Consider the following 27,436-nt stretch of genomic DNA (forward strand, 5'->3'; position numbering starts at 1 on the left):
GCTAAGTGCACGTGTGCTCAGTCACTCAGTCATGTCTGACTCTTTGCAACTCCGTGTACTGTAGCATGCCAGGCTTCTATGTCCATGAGATTTTCCAGGCAAGAATACTGAAGTGGGTTGCCATTTCCTATTCCAGGGGATCTTTTCCACCCAGGGATCAAACCTGTGTTTCCTGCATTGGCAGGTGGATTCTTTATCACTGAGAAACCTGGGAAGTCCAAATGACTGCTAAATTTTCCCTAATTTTGTGATCTCTCAGAAATGTTTGGGATGAACCAATAAAATGTGCCTATTTGGAGAAACTTGAATATGTTTAAGAATAGATAAGAACCCAGTTCCTGAATTGTTATTACTTTGTTTGTCCCAAGAATAATCCTTCAGTTTCCAATTTTTTTTGGAAGGGAGAAATATCTATTAGTATAACAGTTCCTATATGAGGCAGAACTGTGACTTTTTTTTTTTTTCCACAATCTAAAAGACACTGTCTCCTATTTAATGAAAGTACATTCATTCAGATCAGATTATTTCTCCAAATGGTGACAATCAGACATTGTGAAATGCATGAGTCTGAACCTGAAAGATTTCTGAACCCGAAAGATTTCTCATCTCCTTTTGGGATATAGATTCATATCAAACTTGAATGAATCAAAAGAAGAAATTTTCAAGCAAAACATTTCAAATGCTTTTCCATTTAAACCCACAAAAACTACTTTTATTCAAGCACTCCAAGGTAATAAAACTTTCCATAGCTTCTGATTAAGAATTGCTTGAAAACATTTTAAGCAGATAAGTACTTTTCTCCTCATGAGCATCAAGTGACTTTCTCAGAGTGATTATATTCAGCTAGATGCATTCATCTTATTAATTAGACATTTCAAGGCCTAACCTATATTAATCCAATATATTTTAAAATTATTTTTTAAAGTGAGATTCATTTCTCACTTTTGATTATAAAAAAGAATTCCAGAAATGCTATTTTACCATTATAATGGAGTTTAATAACCCTGATAAATATACTTATTGAATAATTTTAAATCAAGTTTCACTGCCAATAAATGTAAAAGCCCCTTACTGTACCCGAATTACTGTGATCAATAAAAATACCTCAAATTGCTAAAGAGTATCTCCATTTCCAAACATATTTACGTTTCATATTGGAAAGAATGCTATGCAAACTTAGTTTTCTATCCACAGACAATTTACTGGAAAGACATTTAAGGTCCTGATGAAAATGCTCACAGTTTATGGTAAAAAACAAAACAAAACAACAATTTCTCAAAATAGAATTTGAGGCCTTGAAAAGAACACACATACCAGCAACATCAAGTTCCATAAACTTACTAATGACAATACTACTACTATGTGTCGGAATTAAAAAGCTCTATTTTTGGATAAAAACATTTAACCATCACCTTAAAAATTCTTTAAAATATGGCAAAATTTGAGATAATACATATGTGATGATTAAAGCTCTTATAAAAAACTGCAGACCAGGGAAAGAATAAGATATAGATATTTTTTAACTTTTAAAAATCTTATTTATTATATTTGCAATCATTTATATACTTTTGTGAAGAGGAACTAAAAAGCCTCTTAATGAAAGTGAAAGAGGAGAGTGAAAAAGTTGGCTTAAAGCTCAACATTCAGAAAACGAAGGTCACGGCATCTGGTCCCATCACTTCATGGGAAATAGATGGGGAAACAGTGGAAACAGTGTCAGACTTTATTTTTTGGGGCTCCAGAATCACTGCAGATGGTGATTGCAGCCATGAAATTAAAAGACGCTTACTCCTTGGAAGGAAAGTTATGACCAACCTAGATAGCATATTCAAAAGCAGAGACATTACTCTGCCAACAAAGGTCCGTCTAGTCAAGGCTATGGTTTTTCCAGTCAGTGGTCATGTATGGATGTGAGAGTTGGACTGTGAAGAAAGCTGAGCGCCAAAGAATTGATGCTTTTGAACTGTGGTGTTGGAGAAGACTCTTGAGAGTCCCTTGGACTACAAGGAGATCCAACCAGTCCATTCTAAAGGAGATCAGCCCTGGGTGTTCTTTGGAAGGAATGATGCTAAAGCTGAAACTCCAGTACTTTGGCCACCTCATACGAAGAGTTGACTCATTGGAAAAGACTCTGATGCTGGGAGGGATTGGGGGCAGGAGGAAAAGGGGACGACAGAGGATGAGATGGCTGGATGGCATTACGGACTCGATGGACGTGAGTTTGAGTGAACTCCGGGAGTTGGTGATGGACAGGGAGGCCTGGCGTGCTGCAATTCATGGGGTCGCAAAGAGTCGGACACAACTGAGTGACTGAACTGAACTGAACTGATATACTTTTTTAATGATTAGTAAACACTTGGGATTCAGCATGGAGTACCAGTTTCAGGATACAAAATAACAATGTGAACATTTAATAAGAAGTTACTGATAAAATGAAAATCTTCAACTATAAATAAATTTAAATTAACTATCTATTAATAAAAAAATCTAAGCAACCTTTTTTATAAAACAAAGTATGGATACTAATTTTTTAAGCTAGAACAAATAAACCTTTAAATCTTAGAGATTCTATTTCAGAGTTCTTACTTTCAAATCTTCACCACAGGAAATCAAATGAAGACATATTTCATATATTAAAGGTGTGGGTTATGGCAAGAATTTTGAAGTTTATTATTATATGTAAAATTGCAATAAAGGACAGAATGGTATGGACCTAACAGAAGCAGAAGATATTAAGAAGAGGTGGCAAGAATACACAAAAGAACTATACAAAAAAGATCTTCATGACTCAGATAGCCACAATAGTGTGATCACTCACCTAGAGCCAGACATTCTGGAATGTCAAGTCAAGTGGGCCTCAGGAAGCATCACTATGAACAAAGCTAGTGGAGGTGATGGAATTCCAGTTGAGCTATTTCAAATCCTAAAAGATGATGCTGTGAAAGTGATGTGATGTGATGTAATGCTGCACTCCATATACCACCAAATTTAGAAAACTCAGCAGTGGCTACAGGACTGGAAAAGGTCAGTTTTCATTCGAATCCCAAAGAAAGGCAATGCCAAAGAATGCTCAAACAAGCGCACAATTGTACTCATTTCACACGCTAGCAAAGTAATGGTCAAAATTCTCCAAGTCAGGCTTCAACAGTACATGAACCATGAACTTCCAGATGTACAGCTGGATTTAGAAAAGGCAGAGGAACTTGAGATCAAATTGCCAACATCCACTGGATCATAACAAACTGTGGAAAATTCTTAAACAGATGGGAATACCAGACCATCTTACCTGCCTCCTGAGAAATCTCTATGCAGGTCAAGAAGCAACAGTTAGAACCGGACATGGAACAACAGACTGGTTCTAAAGTGGGAAAGGAGTATGTCAAGGCTGTATATTGTCACCCTGATTATTTAACTTATATCCAGAATACATCATGTGAAATGCTGGGCTGGATGAAGCATAAGCTGGAATCAAGATTGCTGGGAGAAATATTAATAACCTCAGATACGCAGATGACACCACTCTTATGGTAGAAAGCAAAGAGAAACTAAAGAGTCTCTTGATGAAAGTGAAAAAATAGAGTTGTACTCTGTGGCTGAAGGTGAAGGTGGGATGATTTGAGAGAATAGCACTGAAACATGTATATTACCATATGTGAAATAGATGACCAGTTCAAGTTCAATGCATGAAGCAGTGCACTCAAAGCTGGTGCACTGGCACCCCCAGAGGGATGAGATGGGGAGGGAGGTGTGACGGGGTTTCAGGATGGGAACCCATGTACACCTGTGGCTGATTCATGCCAATGTATGGCAAAAACCACCACAATATTGTAAAGTAATTAGCCTCCAAGTAAAATAAGTAAATAAATTAAAGAGTGAAAAAGCTAGCTTAACTCAACATTCAAAAAACTAAGATCATGGCATGTGGTCACATCACTTCATGGCAAATAGATGGGGAAATGATGGAAACAGTTAGAGACTTTAATTTTGGAGGCTCCAAAACCACTGCAGATGGTGATAGGAATCATGAAATTAAAAGATGCTGGCTCCCTGGAAGAAAAGTTATACCAACCTAGAGAGCATATTAAAAAGCAGAGATATTTCTTTGCCAACAAAGGGCCATCTAGTCAAAGCTATGTTTTTTTCCAGTAGTCATTTATGGATGTGAGAGTTGGACTATAAAGAAAGCTGAGTGCCAAAGAATTGATGCTGTTGAACTGTGGTGTTGGAGAAGACGCTTGAGAGTCCCTTGGACTGCAAGGAGATCAAACCAGTTTATCCTAAAGGAAATCAATCCTGAATATTCACTGGAAGCTTGATGCTGAAACTCCAATATTTTGGCCGCATGATGGGAAGAACTGCCTCATTGGAAAAGACTTTGATGCTGGGAAAGATTGAAAGCAGGAGACGGAATGACAGAGGATAAGATGTTTGGATGGCATCACTGAGTCAATGGACATGAGTCTGAGCAAGCTCTGGGAGTTAGTGATGGACAGGGAAGCCTGGCATGCTGCAGTCCATGGGGTCTCAAAGAGTTGGACATGACTGAGTGACTGAACTGACTTGAATAAAACTACATTAGATATTTTTATAGTAATCAAAAATTGGAATCCTCAATAAATAAGGCCACAAATTGATTTAATATATATAGTCCTACTTACAGTAATATGATATATAAACTGTATATTTTAGCTTCATTGAAAATATCTGGAAATAAATTGTTTTGCTGTTTTTCCTAGGTGGCTCAATGTGTAAAGAATCCACCTGCAATGCAGCAGATGCCTGAGATGTGGGTTCAATTCCTGGGTTGGAAAGATCCCCTGGAGGAGGGCATGGCAACTAACTCCAGTTTTCTTGCCTGGAGAATCTCACTGATACAGGAGCCCAGTGGGCTACAGTCCATAGGGTTGCAAAGAGTCAGACATGACCAAAGCGACTGAACACAAACACACAGTTTTAAAATATTGCTTCAGAATGCTTTATGGATAGAATATAATATTAGAATGAAAGAATCACAAAACGCCATGTCTAGAGAGCAACTCTATTCCAGATGAGATTGGGCATGTTCAGGGTGTTATGGCCATAGACCAAACTCTATTTCAAACTGCAAGCAAGAAAACTGTTGCTCTAAAATTCTAAATTACTTGATTCTTCTGATGAACTTTCAGAAATATTTGCTCCTCTAAACACAAAGAGAAGTTTTTAATTATTTTTAACTTTTAAAACAAGTTTTTTCTTCCTGGGTATAATAGTGTTGTTTGCCTGGAAAATTCCTGTCTTTAGTAAAGTCAATATATTGCTTTTAGCATACAATCAAATGTTTCAACTTTTAAAAATGCAAAAAAATTGTGTTTCTTGTTTTTATTGCAACATACGACCTTTTTATCAAAAAGCAAATCTTGGCAGAAACAGAATACAAATTAATAGCAGAAACTTTAAAAGGGATGGTTGAACATCCAAGGCATCTCAAAGTCTCTAAAAAATGTTTTTTAATAACATATTTCTATTCAGAACAAATTAGCAAATATCAATACCTTCATTTTCCAGTCACCACTGAACAGCTTATTTGAATTGAAAGTCTTAATGGTGCCTGACTAGCTTTAGTGTGTCAAATCTTCTGATCATAAAAGAAAATAAAATTACTGGAGGGCTGGGAAAGGCAGGAAGGATGCAAATACAGTCAGCAGTGACCAAAAGCCATGACTACAATTTAAATTATCATCACTGATATGAACATAGTATTTCATTAGTTTGAATGAAGAATCCCGAAGCAATTGAGTTGTTGAAATTCTTATTAGCAAATTTGGTGAGATTATGTGCCTGGACTATTAAAACTTTTTCCAGTGGTAAAAATCCAGTTCCTGTGGAAGGAGAATTTATAATCCCCTGAAGGAGTCAAGACAGTTCTGGGAGAATAAGAAAGATATATAATCAAATATTTTAACAGATTACTGAGAAATTCAGAAGTGAACAAAGCAGATAATTTCAAGCATAATGATAAACTCTTGGGATTATGCTTCAGCTGAACCTACCATACCAGGAATATCACTATATAACTAATTAATCCGTTGTGAACTGCCAATATATGTGGGCAAATGACTCGCATGCAATGTGACACCTTCTTGCCACTGTTTGCTGATTCATATAACTGCTTTGAAATAGATCTTGGTATCTGCCACTTAAGTTCAATGATGACAATGAGACCTTGTCAGAGGAGAACATATGAGCAAATATTTCTCAGTTCTCCGTATTCTTAACTTGGACATGAATCACCATTTGTGGCTAAAATCACATTGTGTAGGTGAATTTGAGCTGGACTGAAGCTTCACTGGCAGGGGTGGTCGTGGTGGTGGTGGTCATGGTGGTGTGTATGTGTGTGTGAGAAAGACAGAGAGGAAGGTTGGGGTGGGGCAGATTCCATTAAGTCTGACTGTGGGTGCTGTCCAATAGAGTAGGCAGGAAACTGAACCTTGCTTCTTTTGTACCAGGCATGGTCTAAACTCTTAACTGAGTCCGTTTGTAATATGTGAACCCATGAATCAGACTCTCTGCGTTTCTTTGAGCACATACATGTCTGTCAACATTTACCAAGAGTCTGCATGCCTACAGCAACTAGTTGCCTCATAACAAGCTTTTTTCTGTGCTCTGTTAATCATACCTAAAATGAAATGAATCCTCCACGTCAGATGGCAATTTCTTTTGAGAATAGAAACTAGACTTTGCATTTCTTGCATTGGCTCACATAGATTACTGTCCATAGAACAACAACAACAACAACAACAAACAGTGGGAAAGTAATCCATACTGAGCGTGCAATCCAGATTTCATAGTCTTTTGAAAAATATCATTGGCTCTTTTTCCACACACACAGAAAAATGTTTAACTGGAATCAGACATCCTTTCCCCATATTGGAGAAGTCAGCATCATTCCACCCACCAAAAGACAGTGCTCCTGTTCTCTCTGAGAGGCTGTGAGTGCTGCTTGCCTGAAGCAGGACATCTTCAGAAGTCACCTCTATCCAAGCAACAGCTCACTCTAAACATCACTGGATACAACTATCTCTTCTGTGTCATGATAAGAGATGGGTTCCCTTTGAAGTAGAAATAATCCCTTCCATAGTGTATACTTTTCAAGAGTGCAGAATTCCTTTTATATATCAGGAAACTGCTGGGGTCAGTAATTTTGAAGGTCCAACAGATTGGAAATTTTATGAGATACTGGCTTGAATATTACCTAACTTTGAGGTACAAAATATTTTCTTGAAGATGCATCAAAATAAAAACTCATGAAATGAAGTCTATTATGTGTATTATATATAAAGTAGGGTGGGAAAAAAAAAAGGTGGAGTATTCACAATACATTGCCAATTCACAGCAACTTCTAGATTCTATCCATTATATACACTTTCCAAGAGATAAATTTACTGTTGGGAATATGGCAGTAAATAAGGATGGCAGATTTTCCAATAACGAGTTTAATTATAAACACTGGGTTTATGCAGGCTATGCTGGCTACTAGACTCTCTGCTATTAGCTTCCTATTGAACCGTAGATGCTCCCAAGTTTGATTAACAGACTTGCAGAATTTTAGATGCAGAAATAACATTAAAGAAAACAAAAAGGTTAATGCTCATGCTGTCACTGTGATTGCCATTCATAATGCTCTGTCAATCACATCTAAAATGAAATTATTCCTCCACCTCACATAGCAATTTCTTGTGACAATAGCAACTAGACTTTGCATTTCTTGAACTGGCTCACACAGATTACTGTTCATATTCGAATTGGCATTATTTTAGTTATCTTTTACTATGTAACCTACAAACATAAATTCACTTAACCTTACAATATTAAAGAATAGAGAGTATCATTCATAGTCTACAGATAAAGAAATTGAGACTTACTAGGTTTAGTAGTCCTAAAAATCACAGTCATTGACAGAATTTCAACCTTGTTGTATCTGTCAGCAAAACTGTACTTTTCCATTACACCATATTAAATCTAGCCTAGTTATTTATTTAAAAATGACCTTGAATTACAAATATCAGCAATTTCTGACAAGACTGCACTTCTGTGAGCCCTTCCATTTTGCTTGGAATAATCAATCTATTTGCTTAAATAATCAATCTACTATTTCCATACTGTCTATGAATCACTGCAAACAAATTGTACATCTTACTTAAGAATCACTAAAATAATTTATTGTATTTTTGGCGACTGAAAGACTAACTCTACTAGGTATTAAGGATACAATGAAGGAAATGATGCACACACAAATACTTTCTAGCGTGGCACATCAACAATAATTTATGTGCACATATTATTTTTCATTTGAATAAAGGGAAAACATGCTTCTCACATTTGTAGATACATAGAAGAATCTTATACATTCTTATGTCAGTATACACATGTAATCATTAGTTCATTCATTAAATAATTAATGAACATCTATTATATGCCATGCATTGGGGGATCACACTGTAATGTGTCATTACACAGTGTGAGTCACACTATAATGGGAAACAGAATATAAACAAGTAAAGTGATTACACTGACCTGTATATATATATATATAGTATATGTACACACACATATATACATATGTGAGGATTATACATATAACTACATATATGTATATAATTTCAGTTTACAAAAAATGCTAGAGAGAAACATAAAACAGGGTAATACAAAAAGGAAAGTGTTATTTTATATATTGTAGAATCAGAATACAAATACAATACTGAAGAATACCAGTACTCTATAAAATAACTGGCCACTTTAAGGCAAGGCTGCTTTTTCCTCTTTCTAAATACCAGGCAGGAAAACATTTCATTAAAAATGGACCAGTGGCAATCTATATATAATACCTTTTTCAAAAATAGTACATTAAGTTTTCTCAAGAATGCAGAGCTGTAGGTTTTACATTTGTGGATTTAATGTTGGAGAACCTGAGTAAAGATTCTAAACAGATCTAAAAAATGACTATACCTGGGAGCTAGAGGATCACTGCTGTACCACTTTATTTCATCTGCTTACATGAGGAAACAATTTTATGAAGAGAATAAGCTTTATTGTACAATTAATATTGGTTGTGAAGCCAGTTTTAATCTATTTTCCCTGGCCCTGTTTTCCTGTTGGTGATAAAGTTCAAAAACATTAAATCTACAGTATTAAATTTTAATGCTGAAGCTCAGTCTTCACAAAAAGTGAAGCATTAGCAAAACCAAACCAAAGAAGACTTCAGATACATAAGCAAAAAAAAAGCACCACCAACAAAAAATATTTTGTAAAATTCATCTTCTAAGGAAAAACAAAACACAAATTGATCCTTTAAATTAACTACTTAATTTAATTTGTACTTTAATGACTTCTAATAAACTTAGTTTTAGAAGATTGAATAAGATATTACTCCTTAAATTCTTCTTCTTGGAAATTTTGTATTGTGATGAAAAGAAACAGGAACAACCATACTCTTGGAGAAAGTTTAAGGATAAAGAAAACTTTGATGATTTCAAAATTTGGCTTTGAGGCTTTCCTAATTTATCTTCAAGGATACACAGTGTCTAACACCTTGAATACACCATCCACTGAATGAATCACCACCTGACATAAAGTAAAAGAACATGTAGAAAATATCAAATCAGGAAAACCCTTCATTTTATCAGCATGAGTAAAAATTAAATAATCCTTTTTATACTCTTACCAAATTAAAACAAAAAACAAAAAACAAAAAAAACCTCTAGTCATACAATGTCAAGAGGGCCAAGACTTGTCCAAAATTTGGAAAATGGTCAATCTCACATTCAAATTCTACACAGAAGCAACCCTGGTTAGCTTATGAAAACTGACAGTACCCTGCTCTAGGTGATACGGACACAGGCATTGTATACACTTAGCCACTGGCAGCAGAATAAACACTGACAGCTTGACAGTTCATCATTTGGAAAGCCATTTACTCTTTTTAAGACTTGGAGATACTGGTAGTGGAACCTTAATTTTAAACACATGTCTAGTAAATCTATACTGTAATTATTTGCTTGGCAATGCTTTCTTTTGATAAGTATCTTCGATGATATTATACATGTATTTAGGTCCATGTGAAGGAATTGCTCCATTTATAAATAAAGCTAGAAATCCACAAAAAAATTCATAATACTCTCAAAATTACTTGAGAGCTAGATTTGAAGTTTCATAAATTCAGTAATTAATTTAAAAAATTGTAGCTTATTAGAAAAACATTTGAGTTATAAAAACAAACAAATATTTTTAAATTAAGAATGCTTAAATAATTTAAGTGTCAAAATGTAAAAGGCATGGTAAATATTTACAGTCTCTCACATATTTATATAATGTCAATATACTGGAATGTTTCAATACAATTTGGGAGTCGAAAAATAGAAATATAAACAGGAGTTCTTTAATATTATTAGGAATAAAGTACATTTAATTTGAAGTACATGACTCATTTCAATTGAATGGCATAGATAACATAATACAGACTAAATTCAGAGTATGGGGAAGCAACTACACTGATCTTAGAACTATACTGATCCTAGAAGGTGAAACGAAGCCCACTTCTGCCAACTTTACAATTATGAATTTTTCATTGTCTAGAAGGCATCCCCAAGAAAAAGAAATGCAAAAAGGCAAAACGGTTGAGGGGGCCTTACAAATAAAAATAAGAGAAGCAAAAGGCAAAGGAAAAAAGGAAAGATATACTCATCTGAATTTAGAGTTCCAATGAATTGCAAGGAGAGGTAAGAGAGCCTTCCTAAGTGAACAATGCAAAGAAATAAAGGAAAACAACAGAATGGGAATGACTAGAGATCCCTTCAAGAAAATTAGAGATACCAAGGGAATATTTCATGTAAAGATGGGCACAATAAGGGACAGAAACAGCATGAACCTAACAGAAGCAGAAAATATTAGGAAGAGGTGGCAAGAATACACAGAAGAACTATACAAAAAAAAAAAAAAATCTTAATGATGCAGATAACCATGATGGTGAGATCACTCACCTAGAGCCAGACATCCTGGAATGCAAAGTCAAGTGGGCCTTAGGAAGCATCACTATGAACAAAGCTAGCAGAAGTGATGGAATTCCAGTTGAGCTACTTCAAATCCTAAAAGATGATGCTGTGAAAGTACCACACTCAATATGCCAGCAAATTTGTAAAACTCAGCAGTGGCCACAGGACTGGAAAAAGTCATTCCAGTCCTGAAATGCCTTTCTTTGAGATTTTCATTCCAATCCCCAAAAAAGGCAATGGCAAAGAATGTACAAACCACTGCACAACTGCACTTATCTCACACACTAGCAGAATTCTGCTCAGAATTCTCCAAGCTAGGCTTCAGCAGTACATGAACTGAGAACTTCCAGATGTTCAAGCTGGATTTAGAAAAGGCAGAGGAACCAGAGATCAAATTGTCAACATGCATTGGATCACTGAAAAAGCAAGAGAGCTCCAGAAAAACATCTATTTCTGCTTTATTGACTATGCCAAAGCCTTTGATTGTGTGGATCACAACAAACTGTGGAACATTCTTAAACATATGGAAATACCAGACCACCTTACCTGCCTCCTAAGAAATCTGTATGCAGGTCAAGAAGCAAAAGTTAGAACCGGACATGGAAGAACAGACTGGTTCCAAATTGGGAAAAGAGTACATCAAAGCTTTGTATTGTCACCCTGCTTATTTAACTTATATGCAGAGTACATAATGAGAAACGCTGGGCTGGATAAAGCACAAGCTGGAATCAAGATTGCTGGGAAAAATATCAATAACCTCAGATATGCAGATGATACCACCCTTATGTCAGAAAGCAAAGGGCCTCTTGAAGAAATGGAAGAGGAGAGTGAAAAAGTTGGCTTAAAACTCAACATTCAAAAAACTAAGATCATGGCAACTGGTCCCATCACTTCATGGCAAATAGATACAGAAACAAAGGAAACACTGACAGACTTCATTTTCTTGGGCTCCAAAATCACTGCACATGGTGACTGCAGCCACGAAATTAAAAGACACATTCTCCTTGGAAGAAAAGCTATGAAAATCTTGGACAGTTTATTAAAATAACAGAGACATTACTTTGCTGACAAAGGTTCATATAGTCAAAGCTATGGTTTTTATGTATGGGTGTGAGAGCTGGACCATAAAAAAGGCTGAGTGCTGAAAAACTGATACTTTTGAAATGTGGTATTGGAGAAGACTCTTGAGAGTCTCTTGGTCTGCAAAGAGATCAAACCAGTCAATCCTAAATATTCATGGAAGGAATTATGTTGAAGCTGAAGCTCCAATATTTGGCCATCTGATGCAAAAAGCCAACTCATTAGAAAAGACCCTGATGCTGGGAAAGATTGAATGCAGGAGAAGGGGATGACAGAGGACAAGCTGTTTAGAAAGCATCACCAACTCTGTGGCCATGAGTTTTAGCAAGCTCTGGGAGATGGTGAAGGACAGGGAAGCCTGGGATGCTGCAGTTCATGGGGTCACAAAGAGTTGGTCACAACTGAGTGACTGAACAACAACGAAGCTATTCATACTTCCAATTATGAATTTAGATGTCTCTCTGGAGAAGGCAATGGCACCCCACTCCAGTACTCTTGCCTGGAAAATCCCACGGATGGAGGAGCCTGGTAGGCTGCAGTCCAGGGGGTCACGAAGAGTCAGACATGACTGAGCGACTTCACTTTCACTTTTCACTTTCATGCATTGGAGAATGAAATGGCAACCCACTCCAGTGTTCTTGCCTGGAGAATCCCAGGGACGGGGGAGCCTGGTGGGCTGCCGTCTATGGGGTCACACAGAGTCGGACATGACTGAAGCGACTTAGCAGTAGCAGCAGTAGCATAGCTCCTCAAATAAAGCTTCTTGGCCCTGAAGCTCTTTCAACTTAATCCAGTCAACATCAGTTTCTCAGACTTGCTGGGGGCTCTATGTTAAAGCCTCCGCCTGGACTGCGGAAGACCCGTGTTTGATCCCTGGGTGGGGAAGATCCCCTTGAGAAGGAAATGGCAACCCACTCCAGTACTCTTGCCTGAAGAATCCCATGGAGGGAGGAGCCTGGTAGGCTACAGTCCATGGGGTCGCAGAGTCGGACATGACTGAGCGACTTCACTTTCCTACTTTCTTAAGTTATGCTTTCTCCCTGTTGTTGAGACTCCTCCTGAGACTCAGTAGATACATGTCCAAGTGAGATTTCATGCTTTGCCACCTCAGCCAGTCTCCTGCCAACATCCTTCTCATCGCCTGACTTTACTGCAATCAGAAACAATAAAACAAAACAAAACCCTTCTGGTGAAATCCTATCCCTACATTAATGCAAATTCATTCTGTCCACTGAAAGCTGCTGCATAAAACATATACAGCCATGTAGATTAATGCTACAATGAACTTCTGGTCTCTAACTTCATATGAACCAATAGTTCTCTCTGGCAATTCTTCCATGTTCCCTAATTATCTCTCTCTGTTTTGCCACTGCAGGTCTTTTAAAACTTATTCACTATCTATAAAATTCCAATCTAATTATCTCTAATGTTTTCTGGTATACTTTCTCTCTTAGCAGATAATCTCACCATCCTTTCCTCAAAAAAAAAAAAAAAAAGAGAGAACATATTTCTTAACAATTCCCTTAACTTCTTGATAGCACCCATGGTAACTTGCTTGTAAATACACCATTCTCTCTTTACTTCCTTCTCCCATCACTAAGGAAAATTATATTCTTGGTGCCTACGATTAAACATTCCACCTAATTCTGGATCAAATTGTCTCTTTTTCTCTTGGACATCTATCAATGATCACCTGACTTTCCTTTATCGTCTTTCTCTTACTCCCTACAGCCTTGATCTGTGAGCATTCAAGCATACTCATCTCTCTTATATTCTGAAAATTATTCCCCTCCATTTCACTAAGTCATTTAATGACTGATCTCATAGCCAAACAGGGTTAATATGGTTACCTTTATCTCTTCTACTCATTACCTTCCTTTTTATTTTTTAACTTGTTACAATTTAAACATATGATATTACTGCTCCACTGATATTTTCCTAATAAATTGCAATTATTTGCAACACTTTTTTTTAATGTTCCAGACATGGTTCTGGATGTATCACATTACTAAATCATTTAGGTTGAACCTGTCTATGAGTTAGTAACATGTTCAATGTCACTTGGTTTTAAGTAACACAACAAAAATTTGAGCAGTCCTACATTAGCGGCCACATTCCTAACCCATTGCTTTACTGCCTCTCTTTAGTTAATGATGAATCCTGAGTTCCTAAATTCAATGGGACTCTCTTCAGTCTTTATATTATTGCTATTTAGCTACATTGCCAACCTGTTTTTATTTCTTAAAACTCTTTCTTCTTAGGTTCTATTAGTATAAGACTTCAATGACCATCCTTGCACATACATACTTAATAACTGAATTGGGATAAGTATTTTTGTAAAATGGAGTAGTATTAGGATCGTAAGATTTTAGGAAAATTAACAGTAGCCTTACATGTGATAGTTTACACAAAAGATTTTGGAAGAAAGAGGAAACCTGATGCAAAATGACTATACATAAGCTTGGGGACAACAGTAGGAAGCAGATATTTTCTCCCATCCTGTGGGAATAGAGAGGAGGGAAAAAACATGAAGGTTTGTAAGGAATTAAGCAATACTTACATGAAGAGCTTTTATTTGTCTCTGTATAGATTTTATCTGCAAATGAAATAATTTCTATATGTATACCTTAACGTGTACCAGTTTTTTCTTTTTCTTCAAATTAGGTAACATTCCATAGCAATCCTGACTTCCCCATTGTAATGAGGTCTAAAAATGTTTTCTGATATCATTCTACAAGTAATTAAGTAATAAAACCTCTGAAGAAAGACACACAACTTTCTGCTATAGAATCATGAACATTTTCATTTTCCGAATCTCAATTATTTTTATACTAAACGCATTTTATGGTTCTAGGTTAATTATTTTGTTTCCATCTGACTAGATTTGTCAGACTCTTTGTGACCCCATGGACTATAACCTACCAGGCTCCTCCATGCATGGGATTTTCCAGGCAAGAATACTAGAGTGGGTTACCATTCCCTTCTCCAGGGGATCTTCCCAACCCAGGGATTGGAACCTGGTCTCCTGCATTGCAGGCAGACTCTTTACCCTCTGAGCCACTTGGAAAGCAAGATAAGTGTAACTCATTTCTTATTACTAAATAAATACATTTGAAGACAGAGAATTGCCTCTAAGACACATTTTTCACCCACAGTTTTGAAATTCTCTATGACTCAATGGTAATCTTTGATGCTAAATTCTTCTAGGTTCATAAATTTACTCTAGCACCAGGTACTTAGCATTACGTAGTTCCTTGGTCACCATAAATCCCACATTGATAACCACAGGTTTTGCCATCATAGATCTGCTGTACCCATGCACATTAGAGACAATAGTGAAAATGCAGAAGTTTAAAAACAAAGACAAATCTTAAATCAAGCAGAGAAGTTAAGGTAAGATGATTGGCGGTGAGACAGCAGTTCTCAACCACAGCACTGAAGCCAGAACCCATGCAATGATATCATCAATACGGTGAAAGAGTAAAACCAGCACTTTGAAATTCTGTGTCTAGGGAAAATATGTTTGAAGGAAGAAGATGAAATAAAGATATGTTCACAGAAATAAAAACTGAGAAATATAGCCACAAGAAAACCATCAAAATAGGAAATTTGAAAAAATATATACTTCAGGCCAAAGAAAAGCAATTCTAGATAAAGACATAGGAAGGAAAAACAAGCAAAGAAAGTAGAACATATATGGGTATATATAAAATAAATATTAACTGCACATGATAGTAATGGCAAGACTTCCTAGAATAAAAACAATAATATTAAAAACTTGAACAATAATAATCCATCATGTGAGAGGTGCATATATTGAGTAAATGGAGTTAAAATATTATGTTTGCTAAGAGGAGGTTTAAGATATTGATTAACATTAGATGTTGATAAAGTATGGCTGTTGTAAATTCTAGAGGACCTATTAAATAAAAGCAGAGTATATAACTTGTAAATTAGTACAGGAGAAAAGAGGGAATTGAAAAATAAAATATATATTAATCCAAAAGAAGTCAAGAAAGGACAAAAAAGGAACCTAAATTAGGCAAGGCAAATAGAATTTAACATAATGGTAGAACGTATAAGATGGCAGACTTAACTCTAAATGTATTATCAAATGTATTTCATTTAAATACATGTAATACTGTCATATTTAGGCATGAATAGTCCAACTGGTATCAAATAATGCATTGTATAGTTTCTTAAGAGTTAGAAGTGGAATGAAAGGCTATAGGAAACGTTGGAAGTAAAGGGTAGTAAAAAGAAAGTTCACCAAATATATTAATGGAAGGGTAATTGCTTTGCTGTATTCATAGAAAAAAATAATAATGCTATATAATAAATACATCATAAAATAATACATAATAAAAATAATTATACTTTAGGGAATAAAGTATTATTAGAAGTAGAAGCTTTATAATAATAATTTAAGAATGTTATTTACAAAGAAAACTATTCAGAAATAAAGTTCAGATCTTGAAATGTTTCAGATATTTAAAAGGATAAACCTAGCAGTTTTATCCCAATACATATAGAAAATAAAAAAAAACTTTAAAATATCATAAAGATAAACTTCTCAAGTTTATAAAAAGAATAGAAAATATGACTTTTATCTTTTTTCGACTTGGAAAAATGGAATCAGTAACTTAAAAATTCCCACAACAAAAATTCTAGTCCACATTGGCTTCATAGGACGATCTATCAAACATGTAAGGAAAAAATTCTTCCAGTTTTATATAACTAATAGAGAATATAAAAAGAAGAAATCCTCTCCACCACATTTCCTGAGGTTAACTTAACCTTAGCATCAAATTACAACAGAGAAAATTTCAGGTAACCTTAGTCGAGAACATCAATGTAAAAACCTTAAGCAAGTCGTAGTAAATAAAAATATATATATAAATATGGAAACATTAATGAAATTATGTTTGTAAAAATATAAAAATCAGGTTTATTCCAGGAATACATAAAGTTGCCTATATCTGATCAAAGTTAATGAAAGAAAAAGAGAAACTTTATATTTAGTAGTGTAAAGTTTGCATCTTTTTCTCTGATATTGATAATAATCAAGGATGCTTATTACTGTTATTTAATACTTTCATTCAACATTGTCCTAGAGGACCTAGTCAGTGTACTAGGCAAATAGAAATAAAAGATATTAACATTGGAAAGGAAGAGACAAAATCATTATCACAGATGATATGCAAAGAATTAAGAATTTACAGATAAATTATCAGAATTAAAGAGTAGAGCAAGAATGTTGGATATAAAGTTAATATAAAATATCAGTGCCATTCCCATATATCAGCAACCAACAGAAAATGGGGTTTTAAAAGATACTATATTAGTTTTGCCAAACATCAAAATGAATCTAATACAATTATGTAAAGTTTAAAAATAAAATAAAATTAAAAAAAATAAAAAAATAAAAAAATAAAAAGCCTGAATTCCATTGTAAAAAAAAAAAAGATACTATATTACTTTCATACATTATAATACCACTCAGCCATATAAATGAAAAAATAAAAAATTACTGACATGCAAATAAGAATGTACCTAAAATATGTTGAGAGAAATAAGATACATATTACTACAATATCCATTTATATGAACGCTAAAACCAGGTAAACTATGTGTGCAAAGAATAATGATGGAACTTTTAGGATAATTAAAAAACTATATAACTTGAGAGTAGTGATTACATTGGTGAATTCAATCATTGACAGCCTTGTGGACTTAACATTTGTGCATTTTATCGTATATAAGTTAAATTTCAATAAAAAATAAACAAGATACTATATTAAAAATAAATTTGTATTTTTTTCTTTTCCCATGTATTAAAAAAAAAAGAAAATTTGCAGGGAATTCCCTGAAGACCTAGTGGTTAAGACTCTGTGCTTCCAATGCAAGGGGCAAAGGTTTGATCCTTGGTTGGTCAATCCTTCAGGAAGTCAGTCCTGATGTTCATTGGAAGGATTCACGCTGAAGCTAAAGCTCCAACACTTCGGCCACCTGATGCAAAGTGCTAACTCATTAGAAAAGACCCTGATGCTGGTAAAGGTTGAAGGCAGGAGGAGAAGGGGATGACAGAGGACGAGATGGTTGGATGGCATGACAGACTCAGCGGACATGAGTTTGAGCAAGCTCCGGGAGATGGTGAAGGACAGGGGAGCCAGGCATGTTGCAGTCCACAGAGTCACAAAGAGTCAGACATGACTGAACGACTGAATTGAACTGACTGAGGCACTAAGATCCCACATGCCCTGCAGCACAACCAAAAAAACAAAAAATTAAAATAACAGTAAGAAGAAGAAAGTAGTTTTTAAAAATATACACTTTTTAAAAAGCTACAAAAAATTTCAGGTAGACAAAACACTTCAATTTAAAATATAGAATTATAAATCCTTCAGAGTATAATTGAGCATAATATTTTTATGACCCTAGTAGTATGGAATGATTTCTTGAGTAAGACTAAACAGCAATAATTACAAGAAAGAAAATTCACAATTCTACTAAATTTAAAGGTACTATATCTAATGAAAATTAAATACAAGGAGAGGAAACGATTTGCAATATAAATAACAGAAGATCAATATTCAGAATATGCATACAGCTCTTAGACTCAATTATATAAACAAAGATACCCTGATAGAAAATGGCCAAAGGACTTGAATAGGCAATTAACTCAAAAAACAAAACATGAAAAGTAAAAGACGCAGAATCTTTTTATAATCAGGGAAATTCAAGTTGAAACAAAAAGATATATCATTATACATTGAATAACCTAATAAAAATTTAAAATCTAACAAAACCAGCATTTGGTGCAATGTGAATTCGAAACACTACTGGAGGTATGTGAATTGGTAAATATGTAGGAAAGTAGGTTTGAGATTATGTTTCCTTGTGTTGCAGCAATTCTACTTCCAGATACAAATCCTACAGAAACACACGCACAAGTACAATATTATATATCCAAGATGCATGTCTAAGAATCTTCATAACGTCATTACTTATGACAGCCTAAAAGTGGAAACAGTAGACCGTGACACATATATGCAATAGAAGCAGGCTACTGTAGATCATGACACATGGATACAATAGAAAATGACACAGCAATAGAAATGAATAAGCAATAGCTATTTGTAACAACAAGAATAAATAACACAAAATGAAGAATACAAAAAGAAAAAACAATATATGCCAAATGTGTTCATTCATGAATACTGAAAAAATGAATATTTAAGGATGTACCCTTAGATGATAAAATTATATTCAAAAGAAAAAGAAATGAATCATAAAATTCAGACTAATGGTGATATCACTGAGAAAAGACATCAGGGATATGAACAAGAAATGATATAACGAGGCTTTTAAGATGCTTGATATGTTCTATTTCTTTACCATAGTAATGGTTGTTTCATTTAAAATAATTCAATAAACTATGCTTGTGCTTTATGCAGTTTTCTATTAATATATGTTTGCTATGCTTCATTATAAGTCAAATAAAAACACATTAAGATAGTTTCAACTTCTCTAGCATAAATTTACCAAAAGGTTTTTTATTGCTAATTAGAATAACTCTAAATTTCAATTTGTCTAAATTTTCTGCATCCTATACCTCAGCACTGGAAAGAAACACCCACTGAACAACTTACTGTCAATGCAGTTAGAGATTTATACCTATGAACTTATGTTTGCATATTCAATTACCTTAAGTTTTTCCCTACCAAAAATATCTAAAAATGGCATATTGAAACTATAGAAAAATCATTTCTCCAGGGGTTTTTACATCTCTTGTTGAGAAAGCTACTGTCCCAGCAATTCATGAGAGATCCTTTATAGGCACTCAACTTCTTACATGTGATCTGAAGTATATAAAAGAGTTCATTTCCTTCAAACCATTTTCTTTCTACTTATTACATGACATGGATAGTGAGATATTGTAATGTCACTTTTTATAGACTATCCCTCTTTATCATATGAAATTTATCAAAGCTCTTATTCTGATTTTGTGTATCTTACAAGCAGCTAGGCATTGTGTAAATACTAAATTCATTACTGTATAAAATTATTATAGTGAATAGAAGATTATGCTAGTTCCCTAGGTAACAATAGGTTTATTCTTTCCCTTTATTTTAAGGCACAGAAAAATTTATTGCTTAATACTTCTAGTGAGTATGTAAGGTCCTCTAATTCTCTCGCCTCTTCATTTCTCTCAAACTATAATATAGACTTTAATGTATACTGTGACTATAATGCATGGAAAACAATCCAACATAACCATATTACTATAGGAAAAAGCAGATTTATCAATGTGTCTGGTCTTACTTTGCGAACACCTCGGCCAAGCTCTTCTCCATAGTTGGTTCCAAGAATTTCAAAATGGACATTGGGATTGCCTCCATTTTCTCCAAATTCTAGCTCTCCAGTCAATCCACTGACTCCACCCTAAAAGAGAGAAAACAAACTCATGAAAGATTTTTGAAGATGTAAAATAATAAAAAGAGGATATCATAGGAACATGATTTTCATCTATAAAATAAATATTTTCTCAAGCATGCAATTATTAACAGGCTATTCTTTAACAGATGCACAGCATTAATAGGAGTGCAATTGAAAGCAACCTTAAGTATCACTTAATCCAATCCCATCCAATCTACTGAAAAGGAAATTCTGACCCAAAGAGTCAAATTGGTACTCATAATGACATGTTTGCATTGGTACTAAATTCCAGGCTAGGATTTGTGCCAACATATATTGAACATGCATGGATCCATTAGTCAAAATACAAGATACTTCCAGAGAGCTTAGAATCTACTCCAGAAACAAGTTTTGACAATACTCTTTCTCCAGCACAATTCCATTGTAATTTGAACTAGAATTACACTGGAAATCTTCAAAGGCATGGTTTCCAACTTTTGGAGCTTTGAATTTTCTTCTTTAAATATCTTTTTTCAAGTTAAAAAAAATCTAAATTAGTCTTGAACACTGTTTATGGTCTTAAACAGCAGTTCTAGCTATTGTGATTCACTGGGAATTTCCAAGCTTCATCTTTCATTCAACATAACAGATGTTCACTTTTCCAACAGATGGTAATGTAGGTCAGACTTCTCTTTTTTGTTTACCATTCTTTTCTCAGTTGAGTTTATCAGCCTTCACATTATTTAGGATTTTACAAATGAATACAACATTCTGAGTCACCTCTAAACTATTTCTAACTTAGAATTTTTGTCTGATAATCCTATATATTTGGACAAATTCTCACTGTTTGTAAATTGCTTCAATTTTCACCTATGTAATCAGTTCATTTGCTCAGTCATGTCCAACTCTTTGTGACTCCATGGACTGCAGCATGCCAGGCCTGTCCATCACCAACTCCCGGAGCTTATTGAAACTCACATCCATTGAGTCGGTGATGCCATCCAACCATCTCATCCTCTGTCATCCCCTTCTTCTCATGACTTCAATCCTTCCCAGCATCAGGGTCTTTCCCAATGAGTCAATTCTTCGCATCAGGTGGCCAAAGTATTGCAGTTTCAGCTTCAGCATCAGTCCTTCCAATAAATATTCAGGACTGATTTCCTTTAGGATGGACTGGTTGGATCACCTTGCAGTCCAAGGGACTATCACGAGTCTCCTCCAACATCACAGTTCAAAAGCATCAGTTTCTCAGTGCTCAGCTTTCTTTATAGTCCAACTCTCACATCCATATATGACTACTGAAAAAACCATAGCTTTGACTAGATGGACCTTTGTTGGCAAAGTAATGCCTCCGCTTCTTTTATATGCTGTCTAGGTCACTCATAGCTTTTCTTCCAAGGAGCAAGTGTCTTTTAATTTCATGGCTGTAGTCACCATCTGCAGTGAGTTTGGAGCCCCCCAAAATAAAGCCTCTCCCTGTACCCACAGTTTCTGCATCTATTTGCTATGAGGTGATGAAACCAGATGGCATGATCTTAGTTTTCTGAATACTGAGTTTTAAGTCAAATTTTTTATTCTTCTCTTTCACTTTCATCAAGAGGCTCTTTAGTTCTTCTTCGCTTACTACCATAAGGATGGTGTCATCTCATCAGCATATCTGAGGTTATTGATATTTCCCCCAACAATCTTGATTCTAGCATCTGTTTCATCCAGTCCAGCATTTCTCATGATGTACTCTGAATATAAGTTACATAAGCAGGGTGACAATATACAGCCCTGAGGTACTCCTTTCCCTATTTAGAACCAGGTTGTTGTTCTATGTCCGGTTCTAACTGTTGCTTCTTGAACTGCATACAGTTTTATCATGAGGCAGGTCAGGTGGCCTGGTATTCTCATCTCTTTAAGAATTTTCACAGTTTCTTGTGACCCACACAGTCAAAGGCTTTGGCATAGTCAATAAAGCAGATGTTTCTCTGGAACTCTCTTGCTTTTTTGATGATCCAAGGGAAGTTGGAAATTTGATAACTGGTTCCTCTGCCTTTTCTAAATCCAGCTTAAATATCTGGAAGTTCACAGGTCACATCCTGTTAAAGCCTGGCTTGGAGAATTTTGATCATTACTTTGCTAGCATGTGAGATGAGCACAATTGTGTGGTAGTTTAACCATCCTTTGGTGTTGCCTTTCTTTGGGACTGGAGTGATAACGGATCTTTTCCAGTCCTATGGACACTGCTGAGTTTTCCAAATTTGCTGGCATGTTGAGTGCAGCACTTTCTCAGCATCATCTTTTAGAATTTGAAATAGCTCAACTGGAATTCCATCACTTCTACTATCTTTGTTCATGGTGATGCTTCCTAAGGCCCACTTGACTTTGCATTCCAGGATGTCTGGCTCTAGGTGAGTGATCATACCATTGTGGTTATCTGGGTCAAGAAGATCTTTTTTGTATAGTTCTTCTGTATATTCTTGCCACCTCTTCCTAATATCTTCTGCTTCTGTTAGATCCATACCATTTCTGTCCTTTATTGTGTCTACATTTGTATGAAATGTTCCCTTGGTATCTGTAATTTTCTTGAAGAGAGCTCTAGTCTTTCCCATTCTGTTGTTTTCCTCTATTTCTTTCCATCGATCACTGAAGAAGGCTTTTTTAACTCTCCTTGCTATTCTTTGGAACTCTGCATTCAAATGGGTGTATCTTCCTTTTCTCCTTTGCCTTCACTCCTTTTCTTTTCTCAGATAATTGTAAGGCCTCCTCGGACCACAATTTTGCCTTTCTGCATTTCTTTTTCTTGGGAATGGTCTTGATCACTGCCTCCTGTACAATGTCATGAACCTCTGTCCATAGTTCTTCAGGCACTCTATCAGATCTTATCCCTTGAATCTATTTGCCACTTCCACTGTATAATTGTTAGGGATTTGATTTATGTCATACCTGAACGGTCTAGTGCTTTTCCCTACTTTCTTCAATTTACATCTCTATTTGGCAATAAGGAGTTCATGATCTGAGCCACAGTCAGCTCCCGGTCTTGTTTTTGCTGACTGTATAAAGTTTCTCTATCTTTGGCTGCAAAGAATATAATCAATCTGATTTCGGTGTTGACCATCTGGTGATGTCCATGTGTAGAGTCTTCTCTTGTGTTGTTGGAAGAGGGTGTTTGCTATGACCAGCGTGTTCTCTTTGCAAAATTCTGTTAGCCTTTGATCTGCTTTGTTTTGACCTCTGTAATGTTGGTACTTAAAAATATCTCATTTGCCATAATCTCTAACTCAACTTCTAGTCTGTTTGGCAGGTTTTATGCTGTCTGCTATATCTCCTGTTTCATCTGTGTCTTGTAGCCCATCACATGACACTGAGCTCACAGCAGCCATTCAAACAAATTATTCCTCATTCATTCATTTCAATATTTAATCAGTTTTATTTTTCCAACAGTAATAATCAATAAAACTGATCCTTCACTGTTATTTTTGAATAGCTTGTCTCTTATTATCCAGTTTTATTATCAAAAATTTATAAATTTGAATTATCTCTTCTCATATGTGATTAAACAGTCAACAGCATGAATTTTGAAGTCAGATTTCCTGGATGTCAGATTTTGAAGTCATATTTCAAATCCTAAAAGATGATGCTGTGAAAGTGCTGCACTCAATATGCCATCAAATTTGGAAAACTCAGCAGTGTCCACAGGACTAGAAAAGGTCAGTTTTCATTCCAATCCCAAAGAAAGGAAATGCCAAAGAATGCTCAAACTACTGCACAATTGCACTCATCTCACACGCTAACAAAATGGTGCTCAAAATTCTCGAAGCCAGGCTTCAACAGGACATGAACTGTGAACTTCCAGATATTCAAGCTGGATTTAGAAAAGGCAGAGGGACCCAGGATCAAATTGCCAACAACCACTGGATCATCAAAAAAGCAAGAGAGTTCCAGAAAAACATCTATTTCTGCTCTACTGACTATGCCAAAGCCTTTGACTATGTGGTTCAGAACAAACTATGAAAATTCTTCAAAAGATGGCAATACCAGACCCACCTAACCTGCCTCCTGAGAAACATGTATGCAGGTCTGGAAGCAACAGTTAGAAGTGAACATGGAACAACATCCTGGTTCCAAATAGGGCAAGGAGTACCTGAGGGCTGTATATTGTCACCTGCTTATTTAACTTATATGCAGAGTACATCATGAGAAATTCTGGGCTGGAAGAAGCACAAGCTGGAATCAAGATCGCCAGGAGAAATATCAATAACCTCAGATATGCAGATAACACCACCCTTATGGCAGAAAGTGAAGAACTATGGAGCCTCTTGATGAAAGTGAAAGAGAAAAGTGAAAAAGTTGGCTTAAAACTCAATATTCAGAAAACTAAGATCATGGCATCTGGTTTCATCACTTCACGGCAAATAGATGCAGAAACTGTGGGAACAGTGCGAGATTTTATTTTTTGGGGCTCCAAAATCACTGCAGATGGTGACTGGAGCCATGAAATTAAAAGACACTTGCTCCCTGGAAGAAAAGTTATGACCCGCCTGGACAGCAAATTAAAAAGCAGACATTAACTTTGCCAACAAAGGTCCGTCTAGTCAAAGCTATGGTTTTTCCAGTAGTCATGTATGGATATGAGAGTTGGACTATAAAGAAAGCTGAGTCCCAAAGAATTGATACTTTTGAACTGTGGTGTTGGAGGAGACTCTTGAGTCCCTTGGACTGCAAGGAGATCCAACTAGTCCATCCCAAAGGGAATCAGTTCTGAATATTCATTGGAAGGAATGATGCTGATGCTGAAACTGCAATACTTTGGCCACCTGATGTGAAGAACTGACTCATTTGAAAAGACCCTGATGCTGGGAAAGACTGAAGTCATGAGGAGAAGGGGATGACAGAGGATGAGATGGTCGCATGGCATCACTGACTCAATGAACATGAGTTTGAGTAAAATCTGGGAGTTGGTGATGGACAGGGAGGCATGGCCTGCTGCAGTCCATAGGGTCACAAAGAGTCAGACATGACTGAGTGACTGAACTGAACTGAACTGAATTCCTGCATTTTATCAATGTAGCAGAGTCTATTAGCTGTATAAACCTGGCTAAGTCACTTTAATTTCTCTATGTCCCAATTTCCACATCTGTTAAATGCAAAATAATAGTATGTACCTGAGAAGATTATTATGTAAATAATATAGAAGTGTGTTTGATAAATTATGAGAGCTTAATTAGTATGATCATCATAATCATTATCTCCATGATTATTTAACTTTTTTGGTTTATAATTCGTCTAGAAATTATAATCATGCTCCTGTTTTTTTTTCAACTAAAGTTTATGAGGATTGCAAAACTCATATGCTTGGAGATGTACATAGCTTTGGAAAATGCTTTTGTTAATTTGACTCAGTTATATTTCATTGCATGGCAACCCACTCCAGTTTTCTTGCCTGGAGAATCCCCATGGACAGAGGTGCCTGGTGGTCTACAGTCCATGGGGTAACAAAGGTTGGAAATGACAGAGCAACTAAGCACAGCACGTATTTCTTTGACTAGTATTTGGGGAGTAAAGAGTTAAAGCAGCTGGTCTAGGTTCTGTCCACCCTCTTTTTGATCTGTGTATTTGTGTATGTGCTAATGGAGCAGCCCAGGGAGGGAGATAAAAGGAGGTAAATGGGTCTAATGCCCTTGTCAACTGCAACTCCAGGTAAAGGGATGAGTAATATTTACTAGGAAGAAATGCCTTATCTATAAAAGCCCTTAGCAAGATGTTCCAGTCTAAAGAATTATAGTAAACAAACTCCGAATCTATGGACTAATGGTTTATGGCTCCCTGGAAAATGTCCTAAAGCTTTATACTTTCTAGGGCAAAAACAGAGATATTTCATAATGTAAACGCTCCCTATTGTGTCACATAGGCTTTCAAAGCCTTTTTTTGGACACAGAACATACATGTATGTCCGATGTGGGAAGAAAGGACTTGCGGAGCCATGCAGAATTTCAAATGAGCTCTCTCTCCTTTGTCAGTGTCTCTTGATTGCCTTTATCTTTGATATGGTTAAACTATCCTATTCTGATAAGGGAATCCGGTACTGTTATTCACTCAGTACTAATATTTCAAGGAGCCCAATTATCATTTAAGGTTTTAAAGACTGGGGTTTAAGGACAGTGGGTCTGATTATCATAAATATCTCCAAATGAGAAATACTGTAGGAATTTGATTGACGAATATAGCTTGTTTTACTAAATGTAATTCAAACTACTGGTATTCAGAAATCTTTTTATAAGTGCTTTTTATGCTTTCAATCACACATCTACTTCAGTAATACTGCTGCTGCTGCTAAGTCACTTCAGTCGTGTCCAACTCTGTGTGATCCCATAGACGGCAGCCCACCAGGCTCCGCTGTCCCTGGGATTCTCCAGGCAAGAACACTGGAGTGGGTTGTCATTTCCTTCTCCAATGCATGAAAGGGAAAAGTGAAAATGAAGTCACTGAGTCGTGTCCGACCGTCAGCGACCCCATGGGCTGCAGCTTACCAGGCTCCTCCGTCCATGGGATTTTCCAGGCAAGAGTACTGGAGCGACTTCAGTAATATTTCCAATTATATCAGAATCTTACATTTCTGATAGCACTTTATTTCCAGGAAAAGGAGGGTATCAATGCACATATCAATATGATTGCTACATTGCAAAAATGCTATCCTCCTGAAAATTCTAAACTTTGGATAACCAGACTGCCTGGCATTGTATTATTATTATTCCTCATCGATACTCAAAGCCATTCTGGGCCAGTCTCTTCTCTGGCTCATAGCTGGTACTGAGCAATATAGGCCAATTTAGTGCATATTGCACATGTTACAAAAATCCATAAATCAGTGAACCCACATTTAATTTACTCTGGCCTCCACTTATCTTTTTTCACTTTTTTGACTT

At 35.8% G+C, this 27,436-nt stretch overlaps 1 protein-coding gene across 1 annotated transcript in view; it reads right to left on the reverse strand.

Moving 5' to 3' along the window:
- GRID2 (glutamate ionotropic receptor delta type subunit 2) overlaps nucleotides 1-27,436 on the reverse strand; it is a 1,609,032-nt gene that overhangs the window by 564,927 nt on the left and 1,016,669 nt on the right. Inside the window, exon 8 of the mRNA XM_025290706.3 lies at nucleotides 20,433-20,552. Within this exon, the coding sequence (XP_025146491.1) occupies nucleotides 20,433-20,552 (120 nt within the window). The remainder of the gene's footprint in view (nucleotides 1-20,432; nucleotides 20,553-27,436) is intronic.

This window comes from Bubalus bubalis, chromosome 7, assembly GCF_019923935.1.
Source record: "Bubalus bubalis isolate 160015118507 breed Murrah chromosome 7, NDDB_SH_1, whole genome shotgun sequence".
Classification (NCBI taxonomy): Eukaryota; Metazoa; Chordata; class Mammalia; order Artiodactyla; family Bovidae; genus Bubalus; species Bubalus bubalis.